At 46.1% G+C, this 23,202-nt stretch overlaps 1 protein-coding gene across 1 annotated transcript in view; it reads left to right on the top strand.

The window, feature by feature from the left end:
- The window catches only part of UQCC1 (ubiquinol-cytochrome c reductase complex assembly factor 1), a 92,578-nt gene extending 73,125 nt beyond the window's left edge, over window positions 1–19,453 (top strand). Inside the window, exons 8-10 of the mRNA XM_020894018.2 lie at window positions 11,432–11,509; window positions 14,730–14,843; window positions 17,965–19,453. Of these exons, the coding sequence (XP_020749677.1) occupies window positions 11,432–11,509; window positions 14,730–14,843; window positions 17,965–18,099 (327 nt within the window). The 3' untranslated portion in view covers window positions 18,100–19,453. The remainder of the gene's footprint in view (window positions 1–11,431; window positions 11,510–14,729; window positions 14,844–17,964) is intronic.
- The last annotated feature ends 3,749 nt before the right edge of the window (window positions 19,454–23,202 follow it).

The raw sequence follows: 23,202 nt of genomic DNA, 5'->3' as shown, positions 1-23,202 counted from the left end.
ACGTATGAGTCACTTTGCTGTACGCCTGAAGCTCACACAGCTTTGAAAGTCAGCTGTACTTCGGTGAAACAACAGTAACAGCAGCTCTCTCCACGTGGCTTCCCTGTGCCTAGGACTCTTCTTTGGCTTTTCTTCATGTGGCACTCAGGGCCATTTACAGTCAGACATAAACTGCCTTTCCAGCTCTGCCTCCTCCTTTCCATCATGAGCTCTTTGTTTTGGACTTTCCTCTGAGGATGCTGTAGTTGTTCAGCTCTCTGTGACTTTACACATGCTCTTCTTTCTGTCTGAAAAGTACAGATCCCTCTTCATCCTTTAATACCCAGTGTAATAAATATTACTTCATCTCTGAAGCCTTTGAGCCCCCAGACTCACCATTGCCATTTTTAACCTACGGTATGCTCTTCCAGTCATTTGTTGTCACAGGTCTTTCACATGAGATTATGAATTTCTTGAGGATAGGTACTGGGTTTTATTCATCTTATACACCCAGCATACCTAAAATATGGTAGGCACTCAATATATACTTATCAAACATGTTGAAGGCAATGAAGAATTCTGCATTCAGACAGCTTATGGTCTAGCAAGGAATATACATTGCTTCATGACACTACAGCTCAGAATCAAGAAATACCGTGAGAGGTTTTAATAAATACATATACATGGTTAAGTCACAGATTGAAATACTTGTGTGGGAAGAACCACTTATAACTGGAATTATCTTTTATTGTGGTGAAATACATATGTTATTTATCATTTTAACCACTCACAGGTATACAATTTAGTGGCATTAGATACAGTCAGAATGTTGGGTAACCGTCACCACTGTCTGTCTAGCCGCCAGATTTCTTCATCATGCCCAGTAAAAACTCCATGCCCATTAAGTAACTCCCCCATTTCCACTCTGCCCAGGTCATGGTAACCTCTGTTCTACTTTCTGTCTCTATGAATTTGCCTGTCTTGGGTACCTCCTATGGGGGAATGATACATTATTTGTCCTTCTGTGTCTGACTTATTTCACTAGGCATAATGTTTTTAAGGTTCATCCATATTATAGCATATATCAAATTTTTACTCCTTTTTATGGCTGAGTAATATTCCATTGTAGGTATGTACCCTTTTTGTCTGTCCCTTCATCTGTTGATAAACGGTTTCCATCTGTTGGCTAGTGTAAATTATGTTGATATGAACATTGGTATACAAATATCTGTTGCAGTCTCAACTTTCAGTTCTTTTGGATATATAGTGAGGATTGGCATTACTGAGTCATAGGGTAGTTCTATGTTTAACCTTTTGAGAAATCACCAAACTATTTTCCGTAGCAGCTGTACCATTTTACATTCCTACCAGTAGTGCACGAAAGTTCAAATTTTCTTGCATCCTCATCAGTGCTTGTTATTTTTCTTTTTAAAAAATTATAGCCATCCTAGTAGGTGTAAATGGAATTATCCTTTGTTTATGCTTTAGATAATTGTCTTGATAACTGGTTTTAACTTACTTATTGACCATTAGTGACCACTGAAAAATTAAAGTTTTCACTTTCCAAATCTTGTATTTAATGACAGAAAACCAATGTGTTAGCACTTGTTTGCAGAGCATAAGTCCTTTCTTCAATTTGGAAATATAAGCAGAAAAGCACTTAGAAAGTTTCCGAATTACTCTTCTGTAGTGCTTGTGATAGAGCAGGTAGGGATCAAAGGTCTGTTAATGTTTAATCTGTTCACATCACAGAGTTAATTGGCTATTATCTTGTTAGCATGAGAAAGAAAAACTTCAGTTTTCTTACCACCTGATGTTTTCTTACCCTGGTAACCACAAAATTCTTTCTCTGAATTTCAATCACAAACTCCTTTTTACTTCAAACTGCTTGTGTATGCATTTTGATTCCAAATCTAGAACTCTAGCAGATGGTAGTAATAGAACTAGAAGTGGTCTTGAAACTTGTTTCAGTGGAAGAGATTGCTTTGAGAGAGGTATGGAGTTTCAGAGGTGATGTGAAAACAGACTAAAAGAACAGGAGTTGGACGTCCTCAGGCTAGAGTAGAATTGTATTTGAAAACTATGAAAGCAGCAGCAGCATGTATCAAAGCTGATTCAACGCCTTCCCAAATCTTCGTACTAAGGAAATTATCTTAAAATTGGTAAAGTGCCTGGGCATCAATAATATAATAGGTAGTCATGACAGGAAATACTGTATTGATTCATTTTATAGACATGTGCTGAGCAGTGTGGCCATCTTTGCCCTCAGGGAGCTTGCAGTCTAATGCAGTGGATGGGTGCAGGGACAACTTGTAAACAGATTATTAAAATAATACAGTAGGTCTTACTGATAAAAATATTAACAGAAAACAGTGATTTTTTTCTATGAAGTGGGGACAGTAAACATCCCCTTTTTAGGATTATTGTGAAGATTAAAGAAATAATGCATACAAAGTTTTTAATACAGTTACTGGCACATGGCAAGCGTTCAGCAAATGTTAGCTAATATTATTATTATGGGGAGGTTTTATTGAGTTGATGAATGACTGTGTATCCATTGATTGCAAGCAACAGAGACCACAGCTAATTTAAACAAACAAAGGATTGTTTGGGGCTAACTAAGGCTGACAGGATGACAAAGTTCTAGGATCAGCAGCCTACTAGTTCATGGAGTGGGAGAGGAGTAGGACGGCCCCAGGGAAGGGATACAGAAAGAATGAGTGATGTTCATTCAGGTAGTATGAGATGCTTCCAAGATCTGCTGATCCATTGAGGCTGATGATACAAGCCATGAGGCCAACCCACAGAATAGCCTCTTGAGTATTTCTGTTGGCCATAGAATCGACTATCCTGCCTTGTGACCAAGCCCAGTGTGATCATTCCTATCTGACATTCTTCACTGAAATTTATCTGGTTTTCTCATGTTTATTCTTAAGTACTGTAGCTAAAACAAGACTCAACTATTACAATAATAGAGGAAGGAAAACTTGCAGAGCTTTGTAGACTGCATTTCTTTTCTTCTATCACACTTCTCAGCTCATGATCAGGAATTTGCTCTGGGTCTTAATTATGACTCCATAGTCAGACCCTCCTTCATCCTGTTATTTTGTCCTAGATGTGCTACTGTGCATTTGACCTTGTTGAGTTTCGTCTTGTTTCTAAGATGATTTTTCAACACTACAGAGTCATTTCCATTTTACTTTTGTTTTCCAAAGTACTGAAATTAGCAATTGGAGCTTTTTGCTTATGTGATTCTCCATTTCCGATATGACTCATCAGATGCAGAAAGGTGTGACAACTGGAGAGAAAATGCTCGATTTAGGTACCAGCTGTCTGAGATAAAAGTTCCAGCCCCGACTGTTAACACATGAGCAGAGTGTGACTTTGGGGCAAGTTACTTAACATCTTTGAACTTCTGTTTCCTTGTTTATAGACTCAAGACAACAATCAGGCTGTGAGATCTTGGAGGGCAAGGTTATTATTGTTGTAAGGTGCAAATAAGATGACACACATGAAAACATTGTCAAATGTGATGTATGTTCATCTACTATCATAATTATGGGCAGTACAGAGAGCCCCCCCCCCCCCACCGAATCGTTTCCTTTAGGATGTCGTGCTATCAGTGCTGTTGTTAAAAGAGCCACTCTTTGAAGCCAGTGTTGATACCTCTATCAGTATGCATGAGATGTGTTCAGAAACTTCAGAAATTAGCCATCTGTATGTCCTCCTTGGAGAAATGTCTGTTGAGTTCTTTGGCCCATTTTTGGATTGGGTCATTTATTTTTCTGGAGTTGAGCTGGAGGAGTTGCTTGTATATTTTTGAGATTAATCCTTTGTCAGTTGCTTCATTTGCTATTATTTTCTCCCAATCTGAGGGCTGTCTTTTCACCTTGCTGATAGTTTCCTTTGTTGTGCAAAAGCTTTTAAGTTTCATTAGGTCCCATTTGTTTATTTTTGCTTTTATTTCTGAAATTCTGGGATGTGGGTCATAGAGGATCCTGCTGTGATTTATGTCGGAGAGTGTTTTGCCTATGTTCTCCTCTAGGAGTTTGATAGTTTCTGGTCTTACATTTAGATCTTTAATCCATTTTGAGTTTATTTTTGTGTATGGTGTTAGAAAGTGTTCTAGTTTCATTCTTTTACAGGTGGTTGACCAGTTTTCCCAGCACCACTTGTTAAAGAGGTTATCTTTTTTCCATTGTATATCCTTGCCTCCTTTGTCGAAGATAAGGTGACCATAGGTTCGTGGATTTATCTCTGGGCTTTCTATTCTGTTCCATTGTGTATAGAACAGACTTGTGGACTCTGGGAGAAGGCAAGGGTGGGATGTTTCAAGAGAACAGCATTGAAACATATATATTATCTAGGGTGAAACAGATAACCAGCCCAGGTTGGGTACATGAGGCAAGTGCTAGGGCCTGGTGCACTGGGAAGACCCAGAGGGATCAGGTGGAGAGGGAGGTGGGAGGGGGGACTGGGATGGGGAACACATGTAAGTCCATGGCTAATTCATTTCGATGTATAACAAAAACTACTGTAATGATGTAAAGTAATTAGCCTCCAACTAATAAAAAAAAAAATAAATAAATAAAAAAAAAAAAAAAAAAAAAAAAAAAAAAAGAAATTATCTCACTCTTACCTTGCATGTCTTGACGTGGAAGAAAATGAACTCGTTGTGGTAGTTTGATCTTCCCAGGACCTTACTTTACCTCATCAGCTTCTTTTCAGGGTGATTACTGGCTTGTGGATGTGTTTGAATGCCTTGTCAAGAGAGTAAATGACTGTAACTTCCACAGACAGCCATCTCTTGCTTTGCTGTTTTCCAGGCCTGAAAAAAAGGTTACTTTGTAACCATTCAGAATTTAATATTGAGAAATTCACAGATTTTTTGGAACATTATCAAGCTATACAGATCTTAAATATTCAGATCCCAAGCAGTATAACTGGGACTTTCAAAATATACAAATAAATAATAAGGAAAAATATTTTTAAAGGCATTTCAATGTAGCAAGCTTCTCTTGTGCATTTAGCGTTTCAAATTATTTATTAAGATGAGATGTAAGGATTATCTTATGCAATGTTTAGGTTGGTTTTTCATCACAACTGGCACATGCTATACTCAAATGTTCACATTTTCTTTATAAAAAAGGAAAAGAAATTGTCCATCTTTTATTATTTTTCCTTTTCTTTCTTCTTAGTATTAACACAGTTTTCTCTGGACCTACCGAATGCACACACAACACACAGTTTTATTTGTTGGGTTTTGTGATCATTGCTAAAAAATCTTCAGTAGATCTTTCATTCATAATGCAAGTGAGTTACATGCACACGTGTATTTGGTCTCTCCATGTGCCCTTCTGTTTTCACTGTTTCTGTGTATTTCACATAATATTGCACAGTGAACTCATTTCTAACATCAGATAGACTAGTTGATGTTCAATGCACATTAGCCTATTGCCACACAATGACTATAGCCTGTGGTGTTGACATTGCAAAGTGTTGCTGTTGTCATTACTAATCCCTAGAAAGACACTGAAACCTTGCCATCTTTTGTGCTGCATTATAGCCTTACATTGAATTTGATATATTATTTATGCTTCAGTCAGCAATTCTAGGCACCCTTTATCATTCTTTCATTCTAATAAATTCTTATTAGCCTGCTACAGTTAGCAGCTTTGCCTCAGTAGCCTTAACATTTATTATTACTTTCATGCTCATCACTTCTTGTGTTGCCCTTGCTAACTCTTTCATTCTCTTCTCCTGTACCATAATTATACCTTTCTCCCCAGTTTACCCAGGAATGGGGCTTAACTTTTACTGGAGATGTCTGATGTATTAATATTAGTAATTTCCACTGATCAACCCCATCTGGTAGCCCACCCCTAGCTACCTTTGTAATTGGGAATATCTGAGTTGTTTTCACCTACAACCACAGTGGCACTAGTGGTAAAGAACTTGCTTGCCAGTGCAGGAGACACAAGAGACATGGGATTTATCCCTGGGGCAAGAAGATCCTCTGGAAGAGGATTTAAAATGGCAAACCCGCTCCATTATTCTTGCTTGAAAAATTCAGTGGACAGGAGGAGCCCGGCAGGCTACACTCCATGGGGTTGCAAAGTTGGACACAGTTAAGTGACTGAGCACATACACAACACGCACACATAGTAGCTTTTAGCCCTGCCTCTACTGATAACCTGAGTTGTAGGGCACCTGGAAGGGCAGTCACATTATTTATGGTGTTTGTTCCAACGCAGGTAAGCATTGAAGTCGAACTGCCCTGTATTCTAATCCTGACCCACTATTTCCTAGCTGTATAACCTTCACCTTCCCAGATAACAGTTTCCTCTCCTCTAAAGTGGGAATAGTTAATAGCACCTATCTCAGTCACTGGGAAAGATTTAGTGAGCTTATGTGTATGAAGCTCTTATCGTGGTTCTTGGCACATGGTAAACAGTGAATTATGGGGACTGTTTCTGAGACACTTTTGTAGCACCTGTAGACTGGGTAGAGAGGAAGCTTTTTAGAAGACATCATTTGTAAGCTAAGTCTTAGCGGATAAGAAGGAGTTAGCATCCCTGTGGATAAAGAAAGGAGGATTCCTGGCAGCAGTGTGCTTGAGACCCAGGAGAGAACATGACATGTTTGTGGAAATTGCACATCGTTTACTCTGACGGAGGGTAAGATAGAAGTAGGGAGATGGGAGGAGGTGAGGCAGGAAAGACGACCAAGAACACATCACTAGGAACCTTACAGAGCTCACGGAGGAGTTTTCAGCTTGATCTTCCATCAGTCCCTCCATCACCAGTTCCTCCGTTAAGCAGCCACATAAATGTCTTTAAGAGCAGCGACAGAGAAAAGGGGAAAGAGGGCAGCGAACTGGCCTCAGACGAACTGGCATCTCTTTAAAGCAAATATTCCTCCCTGAGGATACTACATTAATTAAGCATGTGCCTTGCAGGATTCGTTATTGCTTTACTTGTGTTCCCTGTTGGTTGTCTCATTCATTAATCTGCTGATTAGTAACCCTGAACTCTTGGCCCCCACCCCCATCACCATTTTTGCGTCGCCTTTCTAATATACTGTGCTCTCCCCCGGGACGTGAACCCCGGGACCCGTCCCTGGCCTGCTCGTGTTTGTTTTCTTTGCCCCTTGTGCCTGCCTCTGCCGTAACATTTGTAGTACGTGTTAAGTAATCCTTAAGGTAACATTTTTATTATGTCATAAAAAGTGCATGGCAAATATATTATAACTCATGGACTTTGTTTAAAAATGAACGGATAATTTATTGAGTGTGTTACATGAGCCTTGCTCCCCTCCCCATTTCAGCTGAGACTTGCTGCTCATTTAGCCTAGCCTCCTATCGAGTGCTCCCACCCTGTGACATGCTAGGAAAGCAGACCCATGGTTGGCTAGAAGTGACATCATAGTTTATGTACTCAATAAAAATTTAATTAAGTCATTACAGGAATTGCAGTCATCATTTAACCCTCTGATTTCTTCTGTTTCGTTTATTATTAAACATTCAGTAATAGCAGTCACCAAATCCTGATGGCTTATAAAATATCTGCATGAATTTTAATAGCTTAAATAAATGGGAAAATATGAGTAACTGATATAAAAGGAACCTTTTCCTTGTGGTGGTGCTATATGTATGGGTTTTTATAAAAAAGCAAAGCATTATGGAAAGGAGAAGAGTTTAATAAGAGAACAGCCCAGCATTAGCTGGGGAGAGTCTCTCATCTGATTTGTCTATCTGTGCGTTCATGGGCAGGGTGCTCCATATGGAATTAGCTGGCAGTGAGGACCTGCACGCCAGCAGACAAAAGCCTAAGTGAGGGGATAAGATCCCAGCAGAGCTTCTGTGTGGTTGTCTGCGCTCAGTCATGTCTAACTCTCTGTGACCCCATGACCTGAAGCCTGCCAGGCTCCTCTCTCCATGGAATTCTCCAGGCAAGAATACTGGAGTGGGTTGCTATTTCCTTCTGCAGGGAATCTTCCCGACCCAGGGATTGAACCCACATCTCCTGCCTCGGCAGGTGGATTCTTCACCTGGGAAGCCTCAACAGAGGTTCACCGGAGGGAATATTCAGCCCCCTTGGGCTGCTGGGCTGGTTAGAAGGGCCCCGCAGGGCGAGTCCAATAGTTCAGGAAGCTGCCGTCACTTACCCTCACCTGTTGCCTGCAGATCATGTGTCTGCATTGATGGAGCTTCCACCCTCTTCCAGGAAGGGCCCTTTTCATGATCTAATCCTGCTTCAGTGATGATATCTAAAAACCATTCCTAGCTGTGGCAGCTTGCCACCTCTCAGCTGGAGGTGAGGGGAGAGGCAGCGTATAGGTCACCAGAGTTATAATAGAGAACCAGGAGGTAGAGGATCCTTGCTCATAAGGAATTGGACTCCTCCTCTCCATTCCTTCTGGGCAATAGTGGGCCAGAACTCAGGTGCATCCCAAGAGGAGAAAGGATGTCTGTATGTAAATGAGCCTTATTGGAAAGCAAGAATTGAAATTTGCAGGTTAATGTGTTGGTGATCTCTGGAAATGCCCTGCACATGGTGAAATAGGGAAAGTATCCATCCAGAAATCAGTTCTTATCTTGGCTCTGAGACTAAGTTGATGTGGGACTTGGGGGGCAAAGTCCCTTCCCCTTTGGGGTCTCAGTTCACCATTTCCTCAAAGGGATGAGTAAGGTGATGTCTGAGGGCCCTTCTAGCTCTCAAGCTGACTGGTTTGACGTAGCACACAAGCCGGCTCTGCTGAGCAGGTTCAGTGAATGTTTACCTCGGACAGTTGCTGTGTTTGTGCTTGACATCTCTGACATCATCCCTTTGTGGCCCTGATTTTTTTTTTTAAGATTTTTTTTTTTAATATGGACCATTTTTAAAGTCTTCATTGACTTTGTTAAAACATTGGCTTGTGTTTTATGTTTTGGTTTCTGGCTGCGAGGCTTGTGGGATCTTAGCTCCCCAATCAGGGATCAAACCCGCACCCCCTGCATTGGAAGGCGAAGTCTTAACCACTGGACCCTCAGGGCTGTCCCACTCCGGTTCTTCTTGTACAGTTAGGAGAACGACTCATACGGGAAGAGGGAGAGGAGCCCCTCAGCAGGAGGATGGGTGGTAGTCCCAGCGTCTCCTTGCAAAAGGAAGTAACTTGAGCTCTGGCCTGTTTCTTGACTCTACCTTAACCCATACTGGAAGATGGCACAATAAGAAGTCTAGCAGTTCTGAAATTTCTGAAACACGGAAGGTACTCAGGAGCAATAAACGGAAGCAGACAGAAGGATGTGACTGGATAGAACACACTCTGTGTGGCACTCAAGCCTTGTGAGGATTCAATCCTCAGCATGCCAGCCCTGAACCCTGCTCTGGTCAGGCACTAGCCTAGGTGTCAGGGGTGCTGAGATTGATCAGATGGAGTTCCTCATGGCCTTCGAGCTGCTGGCAAACCAGTGGGACAGGTTCATGCCTTAGAGGACAGGTGTCGTATCCCCAGGAGAAGTGTGGACAGAGAGCTCTGGGAACACAAAGGACGGGTGGCTGTTTGACCTGGGGTGAAGGTGGGGTGGGAAAGGTCATGGATTGCACCACTGGCTGCATCCAGTCTCACATTTTCCAGTCTGAGTCTCACAATTCTCTCTCTCTCTTTTTGAAAATTGTCCATGACTATAAAGTATTGGAGCTGGTTTTAGTTTTATATAAACAAACCAGAAAGTATTACTCATAATTCCTTGCATTTGCAAAGCACTTTGCAGCTTACCAAGGTTTTCAGCATACATTGTGGCATAAATGAATGAGTGAACAGATGAATGAAGTACATGCTAATTCATTTGCTCTACAAACCAGTCCTCTGTGTAGGGCATTTCGAAGACAAGGACATAGACTTAGATAGGTTACTTGACTTGCCCAAGATCGCATCCTAGGTATACAGCAGAATTATGACTTGAACCCAGGTTTTCTGACTAAATCCAGATCCTTTCAGTACTCCTTTCTGCCCTTCTTCAGAAACCAGTGATGAACCACAGGATGAAATCATTCAGTATTTGATTTATGACCCAAAGTAAAATCATCTTCCCGGAGGCAGGGACCTGATGGAATGTCAGGCACATGGACTTGGGATTCAGACTGACCTGGATACTTCATCACTACTTTGCTATGGGACCTCGAGCACGTCACCTCACCTATCTGAGTCTCAGTTTTCTGTGTCTATAAAAGCATGATTATAGCATATCTACCTCTCTGAGCTCCAGTGACTGAAGAGATGATGTCCATAAAGCACATGGCCCATAACAGGTGCTCAGTAAATGGAGACGATGATGGTGGGCAACGGTCATGGTTGTTAAGCACAAACCTTATTCTCCATATAAAGTTCCAAATGACTCTGGGTTGTTTCTGAAACTTGTCAGTTTAAATAGTCAACAAGTCCTTTCTGTGTATTACATTTGACACCAGGTTGTCTGCTGGGATGCCAGAGAGGAATGAAACATGGACCCCTTTCCTTAAGCATATTCCTGGAGGTCAGATTCCTGGAGTCAGAGTTCCATCCTGTTGAAGAGGTTTCGTGAACTGCACTCTAGGTTCCGCAGGCTCACCTGGCTGTTTTGTGAGAGGAGTTCTACCTGAGGCTCCACAGTCTCACTGACATTGCGTTTCTGGAACAGTCCGTTCACATAAGCAGTCTCACTAGTTCAGCCCGTCCTGTTCTCCGCTCCTCTTCACAGCCTCGGGGCTCACCCTTCTCTCAGCATCTCACTCACAGCCCGGCCTCTCTTCCTCCTCTTCCCCCCTCTGACCCCTTGGCTTGTGCTGTCACTGCAGCAGACTCTTTTCTGTTTCTGCCCTTTCACCCTCCCTCACTTTCTTTCCTGCCCCTGCACCTTGTACAGCTTATCCCCTGTGTCTAGAAGGTCCTCTTTCCTACCCCCCGCCCCCTCGCTCTCTCTTGTCAGACTCCCCCTCCTCTGAGGTCCAGTTAAACATTGCCTCCTTAGAGAACTTCCCAGCAGCACCACCCCCCCGCCTCAAGCAGGGACCATTTATACTAAAATTTACTTATCACTCTCCACTTTGGGGATAGAATTTGAGGTAACATGTTGCAGTGTGATTATTTTTTTTTATTAATACAGATCTGTTTTTACTAGACAATGTGCTTCTCCAGTCAAGAAGCCGTTTCTTTTTCTTTGTGTTCATAGGATCCAGCACAGAGCCTGCACATAGTTGGGGCTTAGTTCATAAAACTGAGTACTGCTTTGTATAAGTCGGGACTAAAGTCTAAAAGAAGTTGTCAAATTGGGGAGAATCTGGACAGACCAGGAAAATAGGAGGATGGGACGGGAGTTTGACCTGTTAGGGGCCCTCTTTCTCTGTTCTGTCCGTGTCAGGAGTCAAAAATCATACTTTATGGTTTTTTTCCTTTCCTTTATACTTTTGTTTTTGCCATTTTGTTTCTGTAGGTTAATTCCTATATCCTGAAGAAGAACATGATGCTTATGACAAATAATTTCTATGCTGCAATCTTAGGATATGATGAGGTAAGATGGTTTACCAAGCCTTAGACAGAACAGTGACCTCCCCCACAAAGGCTGTTGATGAGAACTTCTGAAAGAAGCTTCAGGGGCCGTCATCACTGCCTGCCGTTATTTTACTATTTTACTTAGTATTTTACTATTTCCTCACCTTCATTGACTCAGCAACCAGAATGAGTGTGCCCAGCAGTTTGCCTAGTATTTGAGAAAGAAAGCACTACGTAGTATGGTCAGATCATTCAACTAGCCGGCGTCTATTAAGTGCCTGTGGGGTGCTAGATGGAGGGACACAGGCAGATTGGTCAATATCTCAGCCCCAGATGCTCCAGAGAGAGGAAGGCACGCCCACATCAGCAGCACGGTCTGCCAGACAAGGCACACTTTTGGGGGCTTCGATTATAAAAGCAATACACACTCATTTAAAAATTCATGAAACTCTGCCTAAGTGGTTGAAATAGAAAATAGAAGGCCCCTTTTCTTGCCTGCCCCAGAGGAAAACCTTGTTAATAGTTTATTGGGTGTCCTTACAGATGTTACCTATACACGAGCACCTATGGATTTGTTTTCTTTATGCAAATGAGAGTTATACTACGCTCACCATTCTGCAACTTGCTTTTTTTAACTGAGCAATATACCTTGGATGTCCTACCTAACGACATTTAGCTCTGTCTCATTTTTTATTGCAAAATTTACATAACATAAAGTTTACCATTTTAAAGTGTACATTTGAGTGGCATTGAGTACATTCACGTTGTTGAGCAGCCATGACCACCAGCCATCTCCAGGACTGTCTCTGATCTTCCCAAATTGAAACACTGTGCCTAGTAAATAGTAAATACTATTCTCCTGTTCTCTGCTCCTCCCAGCCCCTGGGCCACTAGTCTACTTCAGGGTCCTCCAGGGTCAGAGTTCATTGGCTTCCTCTCAGTTCCTCCAGACCCAGGCATCTCAATTTCTGGAAGGATGCTTTTTTTGTGTTTTGAGGGAAAACAAGTCGATATCCCAGTAGACTGGGGAAAAATTGTTATGCAAACTAATTTTTGCCTTCTAGGCACCCATTTTTTTTCTTGCTTCCTCCCTCAGACCAGTCTCCCATTTGTCTTCCAACTTGTTAGCACTGTGGTGGGAAGAGGGCTGAAGCGGGGTTCACTGATTTATTCAGCCATTTGTATCGTGCTCCTGCTCTGTGCCAGCTACCACGTCCTGACTCAAGCTGGTCAGTGCCATCCCGTGACCTCACATCAGCCACCAGTTCACTCAAGAACTTCTGAGCATACTTATCTTCCCAGCCAGGGTAACAGTTTCTTCCTGGCATACAGTTTCCACCTGGCCATCAGAGGCAGGAGTGGGAAGAAACTCTGACAGTCTGGAACAGTCACGTTGTTATCATTGTCAGTCTGAGTTCTGAGTCATCCTTTTCCTCCTGGTTGATTACAGACTTGCCCCTTCCCAGCCATCTCGCCCATCGCTGAGGCTGCCTGTCTGTGGCAGGCCCTGGCTCCCGGGGCTTTTGCTGTCCTGTGCTCTGGGCTCGTTTTCTAAGTCCTCATAATACTCGCTCCCACTCCTGTTCCCTCTCGTGTGGCACATATGAGTTGCTGCCAGCAGCACTCCGGCATGTGCCCAGGGCACTTCAGACACAGGCAGGCTGTTGTGTTAGCAAATAGCTTGGAGAACGGTGATGTGCCCGAGCTTGTTCTTGGCTCCTGTCCCCATCTGCCGAAGAAGTTGGTTTTCCCGACTCAGCCATTGTGCCAGGACAGTCTCTTAAGCTGTGGAATTGTTGGGCGTTTAGTAGGGGGCATTTGAGACAGGTGAACAGTTTACAGTCTTTCTTTCAAACTGTCTGTACCCCCTACTGGACATGGCCCTTCCTGGCAGCAGACCTCAGGTACCAAACCTCAGGTAACGCAGTGCCCCAAGGGCCTGACCACAGCAGGACATTGAATAAGTGATCCTGGCTCTTTGTGTAATATCCTTACTACTTACGAAGACTTTCATGACCATTATCTCTTAATTCTCACAACTCTGTGGCACAGGTGTTATTTTGCTCATTCGGGTTAAGAGAAACCAGGGCTCAGGAAGGGCTAGTGGCTTTCCAAAGGGCACACAGCTGCCAAGTGACGGAGCTGCCATTTGAATTCAGGCGGTCTGATCCCCAGATCCCACTGTTGTTTCAGTTCTATTCACAGCTGCACGCCAAAGCCTAATCTTCGCATCACACTTCACAAAACACCTTTATGTTCTCTCTTATAATTCAAAGATGCTATAAGTAGGGCAGGGATTTTAGTCTCTGTTTAACAGATGAGAAGGTTGAGACTTGGGTTTAGTAAATTGCCCACCATCTCTGAGCTGGGGACTGACAGGGCCAGGACATGATCTGGCCTTCTGACTTCCAAGGCCCAGTCAGCATTTCCTCTGGTTCCACATGCTGCCTTGGCACCTGGACAGAGCAACTTCTCAGGGCCTGTCCCTCAGTCACCCTTGCCCAGGAAGCAGGACCCTCCCCTCTCCTTCCTCAGAGCTCCAAGCTAGAACATGGCCCTAGTCCATGATGCAGGCCTCTGATATTTGGGCTTCCCAACAGCACACACTGCTGTGCCAGGACAGCTGATGGTAGGCACACACAGGTTCTGAGCACTCCCCTGTGGCCCGTGGCAGTCCTGTCGGACAGCCTGTTCCTCTGCTTTGGAGGAGGCCGGGCCAACCCAAAGCTGGGTGACAGTGAGGCCAAGGTGCCGGACTCCCATCCCCAAAGACCTAGTTGCTGTGCAGATGTGTGTCCTTGGACTAGGAGAGGAGAACACTTAACACTCTGTTCTTAGGAGGAAGTATACACTCACAATACGCTGAGCCCATTCCTTGTGGATGGCACTAGAACTACTGCTGCTCCCATCTCTCCTCTCAGGTGTTGGCTGGGCCTGGGCAATGTTGTAGGCAGCTGTGTCCTAGGAGGGTCCATCAGATACGACCCCATCTCTGCTTCCACCTTTTTATCCAGTCACTTGGCCCCTCTGGGTCCCACATTCTTCCTCTGTATTAAATGAAGGGGTCAGACCACATGCTCTCTAAGATCCCTTCCAGCTCTGCCACGTAGTTGCCCTATTTCTGTGTCATGTCCTCTGAGCTGATCCTAGGGTTGCTCTCATGTTTGTGATATCCCCAGCTTTTATCTCCTGGCTCTCTGCTGTTTGCCCCAGACGACTAGTTGTGCTGTGTGTTCCAGGGGATCCTTTCAGATGACCGTGGGCTGGCGGCCGCCCTCTGGAGAACCTTCTTCAACCAGAAATGCGAAGACCCTCGACACCTTGAATTGTTGGTAGAATATGTGAGGAAACAGGTGAGCAGCCCCTCCACTCCCCTCCAGAGTCTCCCGGACAGCAGTTCCTTCTTGAGGTCTTGGGTGCTGGACTTCAGAGGGTCATGAGAGGTTGAGTTCCCAGACTCCAGTCTGAGGGAATTCTGACCAAATCATGTCAGCAGAGGGCACAGACAAAGAGCACCTTCTGGGAGACACAGAGTTTTTTGAGGCAGAAGCCCGATGTGTCTCTCTTTGCCTGGCAGAGTAATAAAGCTCTCCTTTTCTATTTCACTGACCCCCTCCCCAGAATAAAAAGAGCCCCTTCTTTGGATCCAGTATGAGCTAGGCCAGGGGGCGGGGAGTAGGAACAGAAGAACAAGGGCAGAGTGGTCTGCTGCTTTCATAAACCTGCAGTCGTCCATTCCCTGCACACCTGGCTATCTGCCATGTGCCCAGTGCTGTGCTGGACCCTGGGTGCACACAGTCCGCGTGTAAGGTCACAGCACGGGGCACAGAGCAGCTCCCCTGTGTACCTACTTTGAATCCCTGGCCTCTAGCAGGATTGGGCTCCAGGCAGCATCCCATGATCCTCTCCCCACGGGGTGCTGCACCTGTCGTCAAGCAGGGTTCCCCCGCTTCATCCCTCGCTGCTCTGGCTGCCCAGGGCTCCCAAAGCTTCTAAGAGAGAGCTGTCAAGTGAGGACTGCTTAACTACACGGTTTTCCTTGATCCCAGGGAGAATTCACTCCTGTTCTTTCTGCCCTCTAATTCTGTATTGATGAGAAATCCATACGGTAGAGACAAGGGAGCTGAGTGGCAGGGAAGAGGCACATGCAGGCTTTTCCAGGGTTGCCCAGTGAGTCAGGCTGCAAGCTGGGTGATTCATGCAGCCACCAGAGGCTCAGCTGCTCCAGACAGCTCATCAGCTCAGCCTGTCCCATGAGTCACACCTTTGCTCTGTGGGCCTGGCCCCTGGACCTGAAGGGGCCTCACCTCACAGTCATTCCCTTATTCACCTGTGTCCACGGCCTTCAAGCCTCCAACAGCCAGGAAAGGGAAGGCCAGCCTCTGGCTCCGGGGAGAAGACAGGGCCAGCAGGCCCAGCTGGGTGATTACTGGAAAAACTACATACTAGGGCTCTTTAGACCCAGAGGGAAGAGAACCCCAGAAGCCAGGACTTCTGTTTGACCATTCTTCAAATCTGCCAGAGCTGGGAAGAAGGCACTGTGGCCAGAGGACCCCACCCACAGAGAACTCTGAGGCTCACACTGTTGACTGGACCCGCCCTCAGACAGAAGCAGCAATTGGCAAAGCAAATGCTATGTTTTCTGAGAGACCAGCCCAACTTTTCCATTGGCTGCGGTGGGCTTGTGCCAGGGGCCACAACAAGGGCACAGCTGGGACCTCTCTGAGGGCCCTGAAGGAGGGGACTGCCACACCAGCACCCCCGTGAGAAGTCTCCCAGTGCCCGGATGAGAGGCAGGCAATAGGAAAGCTGTGAGGGAGCTCTTAGGCAAGCAGTGAGCTTCGATGGGGACCCAGTTCTGTCAGCAAACCTTTTGAGCACCTATTGTGGCAGCCACTCCATTGAGCAGAAATTAGTAAGACCCAGTCCTGCCCTCAAGGATCCAGCTCATGATTTGACAAGGAAGCCAGCCAGGCACAAGGCTCCCCTGGAATAAGTCAGTCCGTGATGTATGCAGGCAGCAACAGAGTGCTGTGGAAGGCTGAAGAAAGGAGGGACCAAGTCTGAGTGAGTGCATCAGGAAAGACCAGGAGATTGGTCCTGGCTGTGATGCCGGTTGGTCTGGTAGATTGCCCGAGACCCAGTCAGAGATTAAATTGAGAGTTTCTACTCAGGAGGTGGGCACAGTGGTGGCGTTAAGGACGGAATGGAGTAACTGAAAAGAAGAGTGGGTTTTAGGGACGAGAACAGTGTCAGTGATCTCTTGCCCTGGAAACAGCAGAGCATATCTGGAGATGTGGAGATCCAGGCCCGAGGTATATGTGAGAGACAGGATGAGCACGAGGGTCCGAAAGCTAAAAACAGAGCAGTGGGAGTGAAGGGTTTCTGGGGATAGGAGTTGGATCTGAGGCCTAAGGTGAGGCCTCCTGACTGCTGCCACCTCTCCTTGCCCCCCAGTTGCCTTCTCACCCCCGCAGTGGAACCTCTTCTTCTGAATCCAGTGCTGACTCCTGCCCTGATCCAGCTCTTGCCCTGGAGTTTGCTTTTCTCCTGTAAAGCATTTCTCTTCTCCTTACTAGCAGGAGCTTAGGAATCCTCCCAGAGGAGGCCTCTGTCGCCTAAGGCCTGGCCACTCATTAGAGCCCCTGCCTCTTGCCAACTGCCTGACACCCCCTCCCTGCAGCTGCACATGTTCTCTGTCCCAGTGTCCCATCTCCACATTGTTCAGGGGGATACCCCCCTGAGACATCCTAGAGGGGTGAAGCTGGGGACCACTAACCCTGGGGTCAGAGCCTACTAGAAGAGAGAAGAACATCCTTTTTTTTTTTATGTTCCGGTAACTAACAGTTAGTTACTGTCTTCCCTGGTGGCTCAGCGGTAAAGAATCTGCCTGCCAGTGCAGGAGATGTGGGTTCAATCCCTGGGTCGAGAAGGTCCTCTGGAGGAGGAAATGGCAACCCACTCTAGTATTCTTGCCTGGGAAATCCCGTGGACAGAGGAGCCTGGCGGGCTGCAGTCCATGGGGTCACGAAAGAGTCGGATACAACTTAGCAACTAAACAACAAACTAGCAGTGTGCTACCTGTGGGGTACACTCACTATTTATGTGTCCCTTTCTCAGATAAGGGAACTTGAATTAATACAAACACACCAAGGACATGTCTGCCCCAGCACACACTCCATGGAAAGTTCCTGCAGTTCAGAAAGTCAGTGCTTGTGTGTCAGACATGTGTCCATTCAGAAATACAGCAGGGAATTCCCTAAGGCCTGAGAAAGCTTCCTTAATGATTTGTGTCTTCAAACCCCCTTAAATGAAATAATCTGGGAGATCAGAGACCTCCCTCCATCCCTGGGCTTGGGAGCTGGGATAGTCAGAAGCCCCTCCTTCCCCGACCCTGTCCTCTCCTTTGGGAGGCTTGTTCCTTCCACCACCTCACGTCTGTCCTGCTCTTGTGACTTTCTCATCTGGTTGCAGATACAGTACCTGGACTCCATGAACGGTGAGGATCTGCTTCTGACAGGGGAGGTCAGCTGGCGCCCTCTAGTGGAGAAGAATCCTCAGAGCATCCTGAAGCCTCATTCCCCAACTTATAACGATGAGGGTCTTTGATGGGCTGGTCCCTCTGAACAACTGGCCAGCTAGCTTTGAGGAACTGCCAGAAGAGAGGTGCCTGTTTGGCTCAGGATCCTGCAGGAAGTGGCCTGAACGGACCTTTGAACAGCATCTGTCAAATACCTGGCCCCATTTGTGTTGATTTTCCTCTTAGTACGCCCAGGAGTCTGATCGGGTGGGGTACAGTGCTGGGAGAACCCTTAGCCCTTCTAAGGTGTCCCCTCCCTCAAGAGAAGCCCTGAGCAGGAGCCCTGCACACGCTCCCCAAGTGCCCTCCAGAAACCTTGTGATTGACCACAGAAGGGAAAAGGGGGTAGGTTTGATAGGGGACAGCTGCCTCCCCCCAAGGACCCACCATGGCCTAGAAGCAGTGAGCAATGCTGCTGAATCAGGCTGGGTAACCACACCCTGTTCTCCAGCTTTGAGCCGTGAGCTTGAGTTGGCCATTAAAAGACCCAGAGATGCCTCTCTGCCATGGCTCCTGTTTATTCCCGGGTCTTATAGAAACACACCTGAGGTGGCAGAGGCCATGAGTTGAGAAGCACTGCCCAGCTCAGTTAGAGACAGGAGCAGGAGAGGTTCGAGTGGGGTCTCTGCTGCTGCTTCTGTCTCCAGTTCACAGAGATGTCACTGTTTTGGCCGAGGCATCTCCTGCCAACCCCGTCCTCGGGGACCCAGGAGGCCTGTCTGGCCAGGGGACTTGTCACATCCTGAGGCCTCAGGACAGTAGCCTTTGTCACACACGCCCCCACTGGACTGGGGTAGGGTCATGCTGTCTTTCCTCCCTTGGCTCCCCTTACATGAGATACTGGGGGGAAGAGAACGCTTCCTGGCTTCATTGCACCACCCCAGGATCCGGCTCTGTGCTCAGCCTTCCACCCGCTTCCTAGCTTCTGGAGCACGTGCTGCAGAGCCACCGTGGTCTGAGCCCCTGAGGGCTAGTCTCCTCCCCCTGAGTGTGGGTCATCTTTGGGGGGATTTTCTTTAAATTGAAGAAGGGGGTGGAGAATCATATTGCCCCTCCCTCCCCCCCTCAAACTTCCTTCATTTAACTTGCTATAAAATGAGTCATATAAAGAAACTCTATATGGATGAGGTATATCCCACTTCTGTGAAAACATTACAAATCAAATGGCCTTCTCTGAGTTTATTTAAGATGCTTTTGTTGCACGCGGAGCTCCAGAGTGAAGCCTCCTCTGTGTGTGTGAGATAATAACACCTTGTAACTCATTACAGCTGGGCACTATTTACATAAACCAGAGCCGAGCCAGGCAGGAATTTGCTGATTAATTTATTTTTAATGGAGTGAAGTATACCATGCACCAAAATAAACTTTACTGTGTGTACCTAACTGCTCCTGGAATGGATGGAAAAATTAATGGAACAGATTTTGGCTCCCAACTCTACACATTAATTTATATATAAAAGTTATTTGAGCCTTAACCCATTTGCTGCCCAGGGCAGCTCCCTAACCACAGAGCCCAGCCCACAGCCCCGGTTCAGCTACCGGGCTTGCTTTAGAATCATGGAATCTCTGATTTGGAAGGAACATTAGTGGTCATTTAGTCCAGCCCTGGTCCACAACTGGACTCCCTTTCTCAACATCCCTGTTGGCCTGTGTCCATACGAGCTATCTATGAATACCTCCAGCAGCAGATGGTCTCCACCTGCAGGGCCAAGTCCTGTATCCACAAGATGAGTAATCATTAAACACTGCAACTTGTAATTCAGAGCCATGTCGCAAAAAGTCAGGTTGATATGTCATGTCTGTGATGTTTCCAAAGCCCTCGCTTCCTGGCCATGGGCATCTTGGAGGCTGCCAGGCTCTTCTTATTTTTGTGAGTCTCTAGCCTATTTCTTCTCTGAGCAAACTGAATCACTTGGGGGCAATCCAGTATGTTTTCTCTGCCTGGAATCCTCTCCCCTCTTCTGTCTATAGAAATCCCACATATCCCCAAATGCCACCTCTTCTGTCCACCCCAGGCAGTATCCTCCAGTGGAACTATTTTTTTTTACATACCCGCCCTCCACCCTGCACAGGAGCCCATTGAGAGTGGGCGCTGGTGTTTGGATCAGTCTGCTTTGTTTCTGCAGCGTCCAGCAGCATGCCTGGACCTTAGTAGGCATCAGGGTGATCTTTGATAAATGAAAGAAGGAATGAATGACTAAATCACTAATCACGAGCCCAACAAGAGCCCCTTTCTGGACTGTTCTCAGTCTGTACTACAGTTCAGCTTATTGTAACAGTTCAATATGAAGTGTCTCCCTTGGCCTTCAAATAAGAATGAAAGCCAAACATTCTTTCTATAGCTAAATGGTTTTCTATTGCAAATTGTTATACAGGACAAATGAGAGATGTGGTTTCTTGCCATCAGGGATATTTCTATCTAGGAATAATTTTGTTTTTTATTTGTATTCTGTATACTTCCAGCCCTGGGTTTGGGAAGATTCCTTGAAGAAGGGAATGGCAACCAATTCCAGTGTTCTTGCTTGGAGAATTCCATGGACAGAAGAGCCTGGAGGGCTACAGTCTATGGGGTCATAAAGAGTCAGACACAACTGAGTAACTTAACACTTTTGCATACTTCCAGAAAAGATAACAGCAGATTAAGAGAGAACAGGTGTAAAAACTGCAAAACAATTTAAGTTTAAAAGATAAGATGCAAGTATTAGGAGGGAAAATAATCATGTTATCACATGACTTTTGGGGCAGTCTATCAGTTGTCTCAAGCAGTCCTGTTAAATAGTTATTGTCCTCCTGGTCCTTCTCCCGTTAGGCAAGAGAGGGGACTGTGGCTCAGAGGGCCTGGAAGGTTACCCAGCCCTCATCTTCAGCCCCGGGGCCCTTGCTGTCTTCCCACCCAACACTGCCTCCTGCAGGTCAGCGAGGAAACCTGCAATTGAGGATAAAACCTTGCCCTGGGACTTCTGGTGGTCCAGTGGTTAAGAATCCACCTGCCAATGCAGGAGGCACAGGTTCAATCCCTGATCTGTGAAGTTCCCACATGCAGTGGGCAACTTAAGCCTGTATGTCACAACTACTGAGCCTGTGTTCTAGAGTCTGTGTTCTGCAATAAGAGGAGCCACCTCAGTGAGAAGCCAAGGTACCGCCAACTCCCTGCAACCAGAGAAAGTCTGCGTGCAGCAGTGAAGACCAAGCACAACCAAAAATTAATTTAAAAAGAAACAAAAAACCTTGCTCTAGGCTTCCTAGAAGCCAACAGCAGAAATGAGGCCGGCCGAAGGTTGTATAGTTCCTACTGTCACATAAAAGGAATTACGCTTACTCATCAGAAGAAACAAATGTTTTCCTTAATCGCAGAGAACAATATAGGGTTTTTAAATGAGAAACCCTGAACAGTGTAGCAAATAGTACCCCTAAGCTTTCAGTATTGCCTAAAATGTTAAAAATTGCAAGTATTGCTCTCTTACATCAAGCTGTGATTAAAGCCCAGCCCACCCTTCAGCCAATATTTTTCATGTTTGTTCTGCGCCAGAGGCTGCTTGGTATTTTCACTTAGTATCTCATTTAATCCTCAGTGACAATTCTGTGAGGTAAGTATTACCTATAAGCTCATCTTAACTGATGAGGAGGACTGCCGCTTGGCGAGGTCCAAATTTATCCTGCATGTGGACTCGGGCAATTCTGACACTCAAGTGCAATGCTTTTAGTTCTAGCAAAGGAATATGACATGGGGAAAGGGTCAGTTGTGCTCCATTAAAAAGTGAAAGGAAACCTAGAGCAGTATTCCAGCCTCAAGGGTTTCTGTGGACATATTAACAGGAAAAGTCAGTGTGGGGTTCAGGCTCCAGAGTTAGAAAAGCCTTGAAGGGGGTTGGGACGTAAAGGATGGGCAAGGTTTAGGTAGGTGGAAAGGAAAACAGGAAGTGAAGAACTTCGGCACAGAGCTGGAAACTTTCAGACTGAGTGGACCAACTGAGTCGGTTGTTAAGGAAAGAAAAGGTTGCAGAGATCCAGGTGGGGCCACGAATCAAAGCCTGGTAACCGCATCAGGACTGTGACCTGGTGGGAGTGAGGATGCACAGCGGTGTGGAGGGTGGGTGGACCTAGCAAGGATTCTGGCCATCTAGGCTTGAGGGCCTGGGGGCAATGGTAGAAATTTAAAGGAGTTCAAACTCCAGAGCTTTCCTGGGAGCGGGGATATGGCAATGTCTGGCAGAAAAGGGGAACTTGAATCCTCTTTGTTGTGGATTTTTTTTTTCAAGTGCTAATTACATTATCCTATGAGACAGGCCAGGGAGGTCTACTGAGGAGAAATCACAGAGTAAAGCTAACAGCCTCTGGCCTCTGAGCACCACCCCGCTGCTTTGGTGCAAATGTTAGCAGGGGAGTTGGGCTGCGAAAGATGCCATAGGAGGGCGAGGGCATCAGGAGGCTTGGATCTCAGGGTGGGGACGGTTAAGGCCTCAGGGCCAAGGACTTTGGCCTTGTCTTAGGTATAGAAGGGACACTTGAAATTGTGAAATTGGATGTGTTCCCAGAAATGAGATGAGGGTAGCCCAGGGCCTGGGGTAGGCGTGGGAGAAAGCATTCACAGTGATGCGGGTGGGGTGGGGGCTGTGGTAGGAAGAGCAGGGACCAGCGTGGCAGGTGAAGCCTGAGGTGGAGCTGTGGGGGGCTGGGGGCGGGCAGCCTCCCTAAGGAGGAGCCTCTTCTTGCAGCGGGTTGCAGAGCCTAGGGGCTGGGAGTAAGTGGGTGAAGCGTAAGTGCTTTATACTATTCCAGGGTCAAGACTTCTGGGAACAGGTTATGGCAACAGTTGTGAAATCTTGGGAGGTGCTCTTGATGAGAAGAAATGGAGGGAAATTGGGCAGCAGTTAGGAGAGCAGGTGTTTTCAGGACAGGAAAGGACTGAAGATGTGCGTGGGGCTGGGGAGGAGCCCGATTAAGTGTGAAGCAATGAGTAGGGTTGGAAACTTCCCACAAGTGTGAGGAATTATTGTTAGATCCCTCTGAAAGTGGAAGCCTGGTCTTGAGAATAAGGGCCTGGCTTTGGAGAGGAGGGAGCTCGTTCCTGAGACCAGAGATTGGAAGACGCATGGGGGACAAGTGATTTCTGTGATGAGAAGCCAAGAGGG

Source organism: Odocoileus virginianus, chromosome 9 (assembly GCF_023699985.2).
Source record: "Odocoileus virginianus isolate 20LAN1187 ecotype Illinois chromosome 9, Ovbor_1.2, whole genome shotgun sequence".
Classification (NCBI taxonomy): Eukaryota; Metazoa; Chordata; class Mammalia; order Artiodactyla; family Cervidae; genus Odocoileus; species Odocoileus virginianus.
The sequence above is the reverse complement of the archived record's forward strand: the minus strand, read 5'-3'. Positions and strand labels throughout refer to the sequence as shown.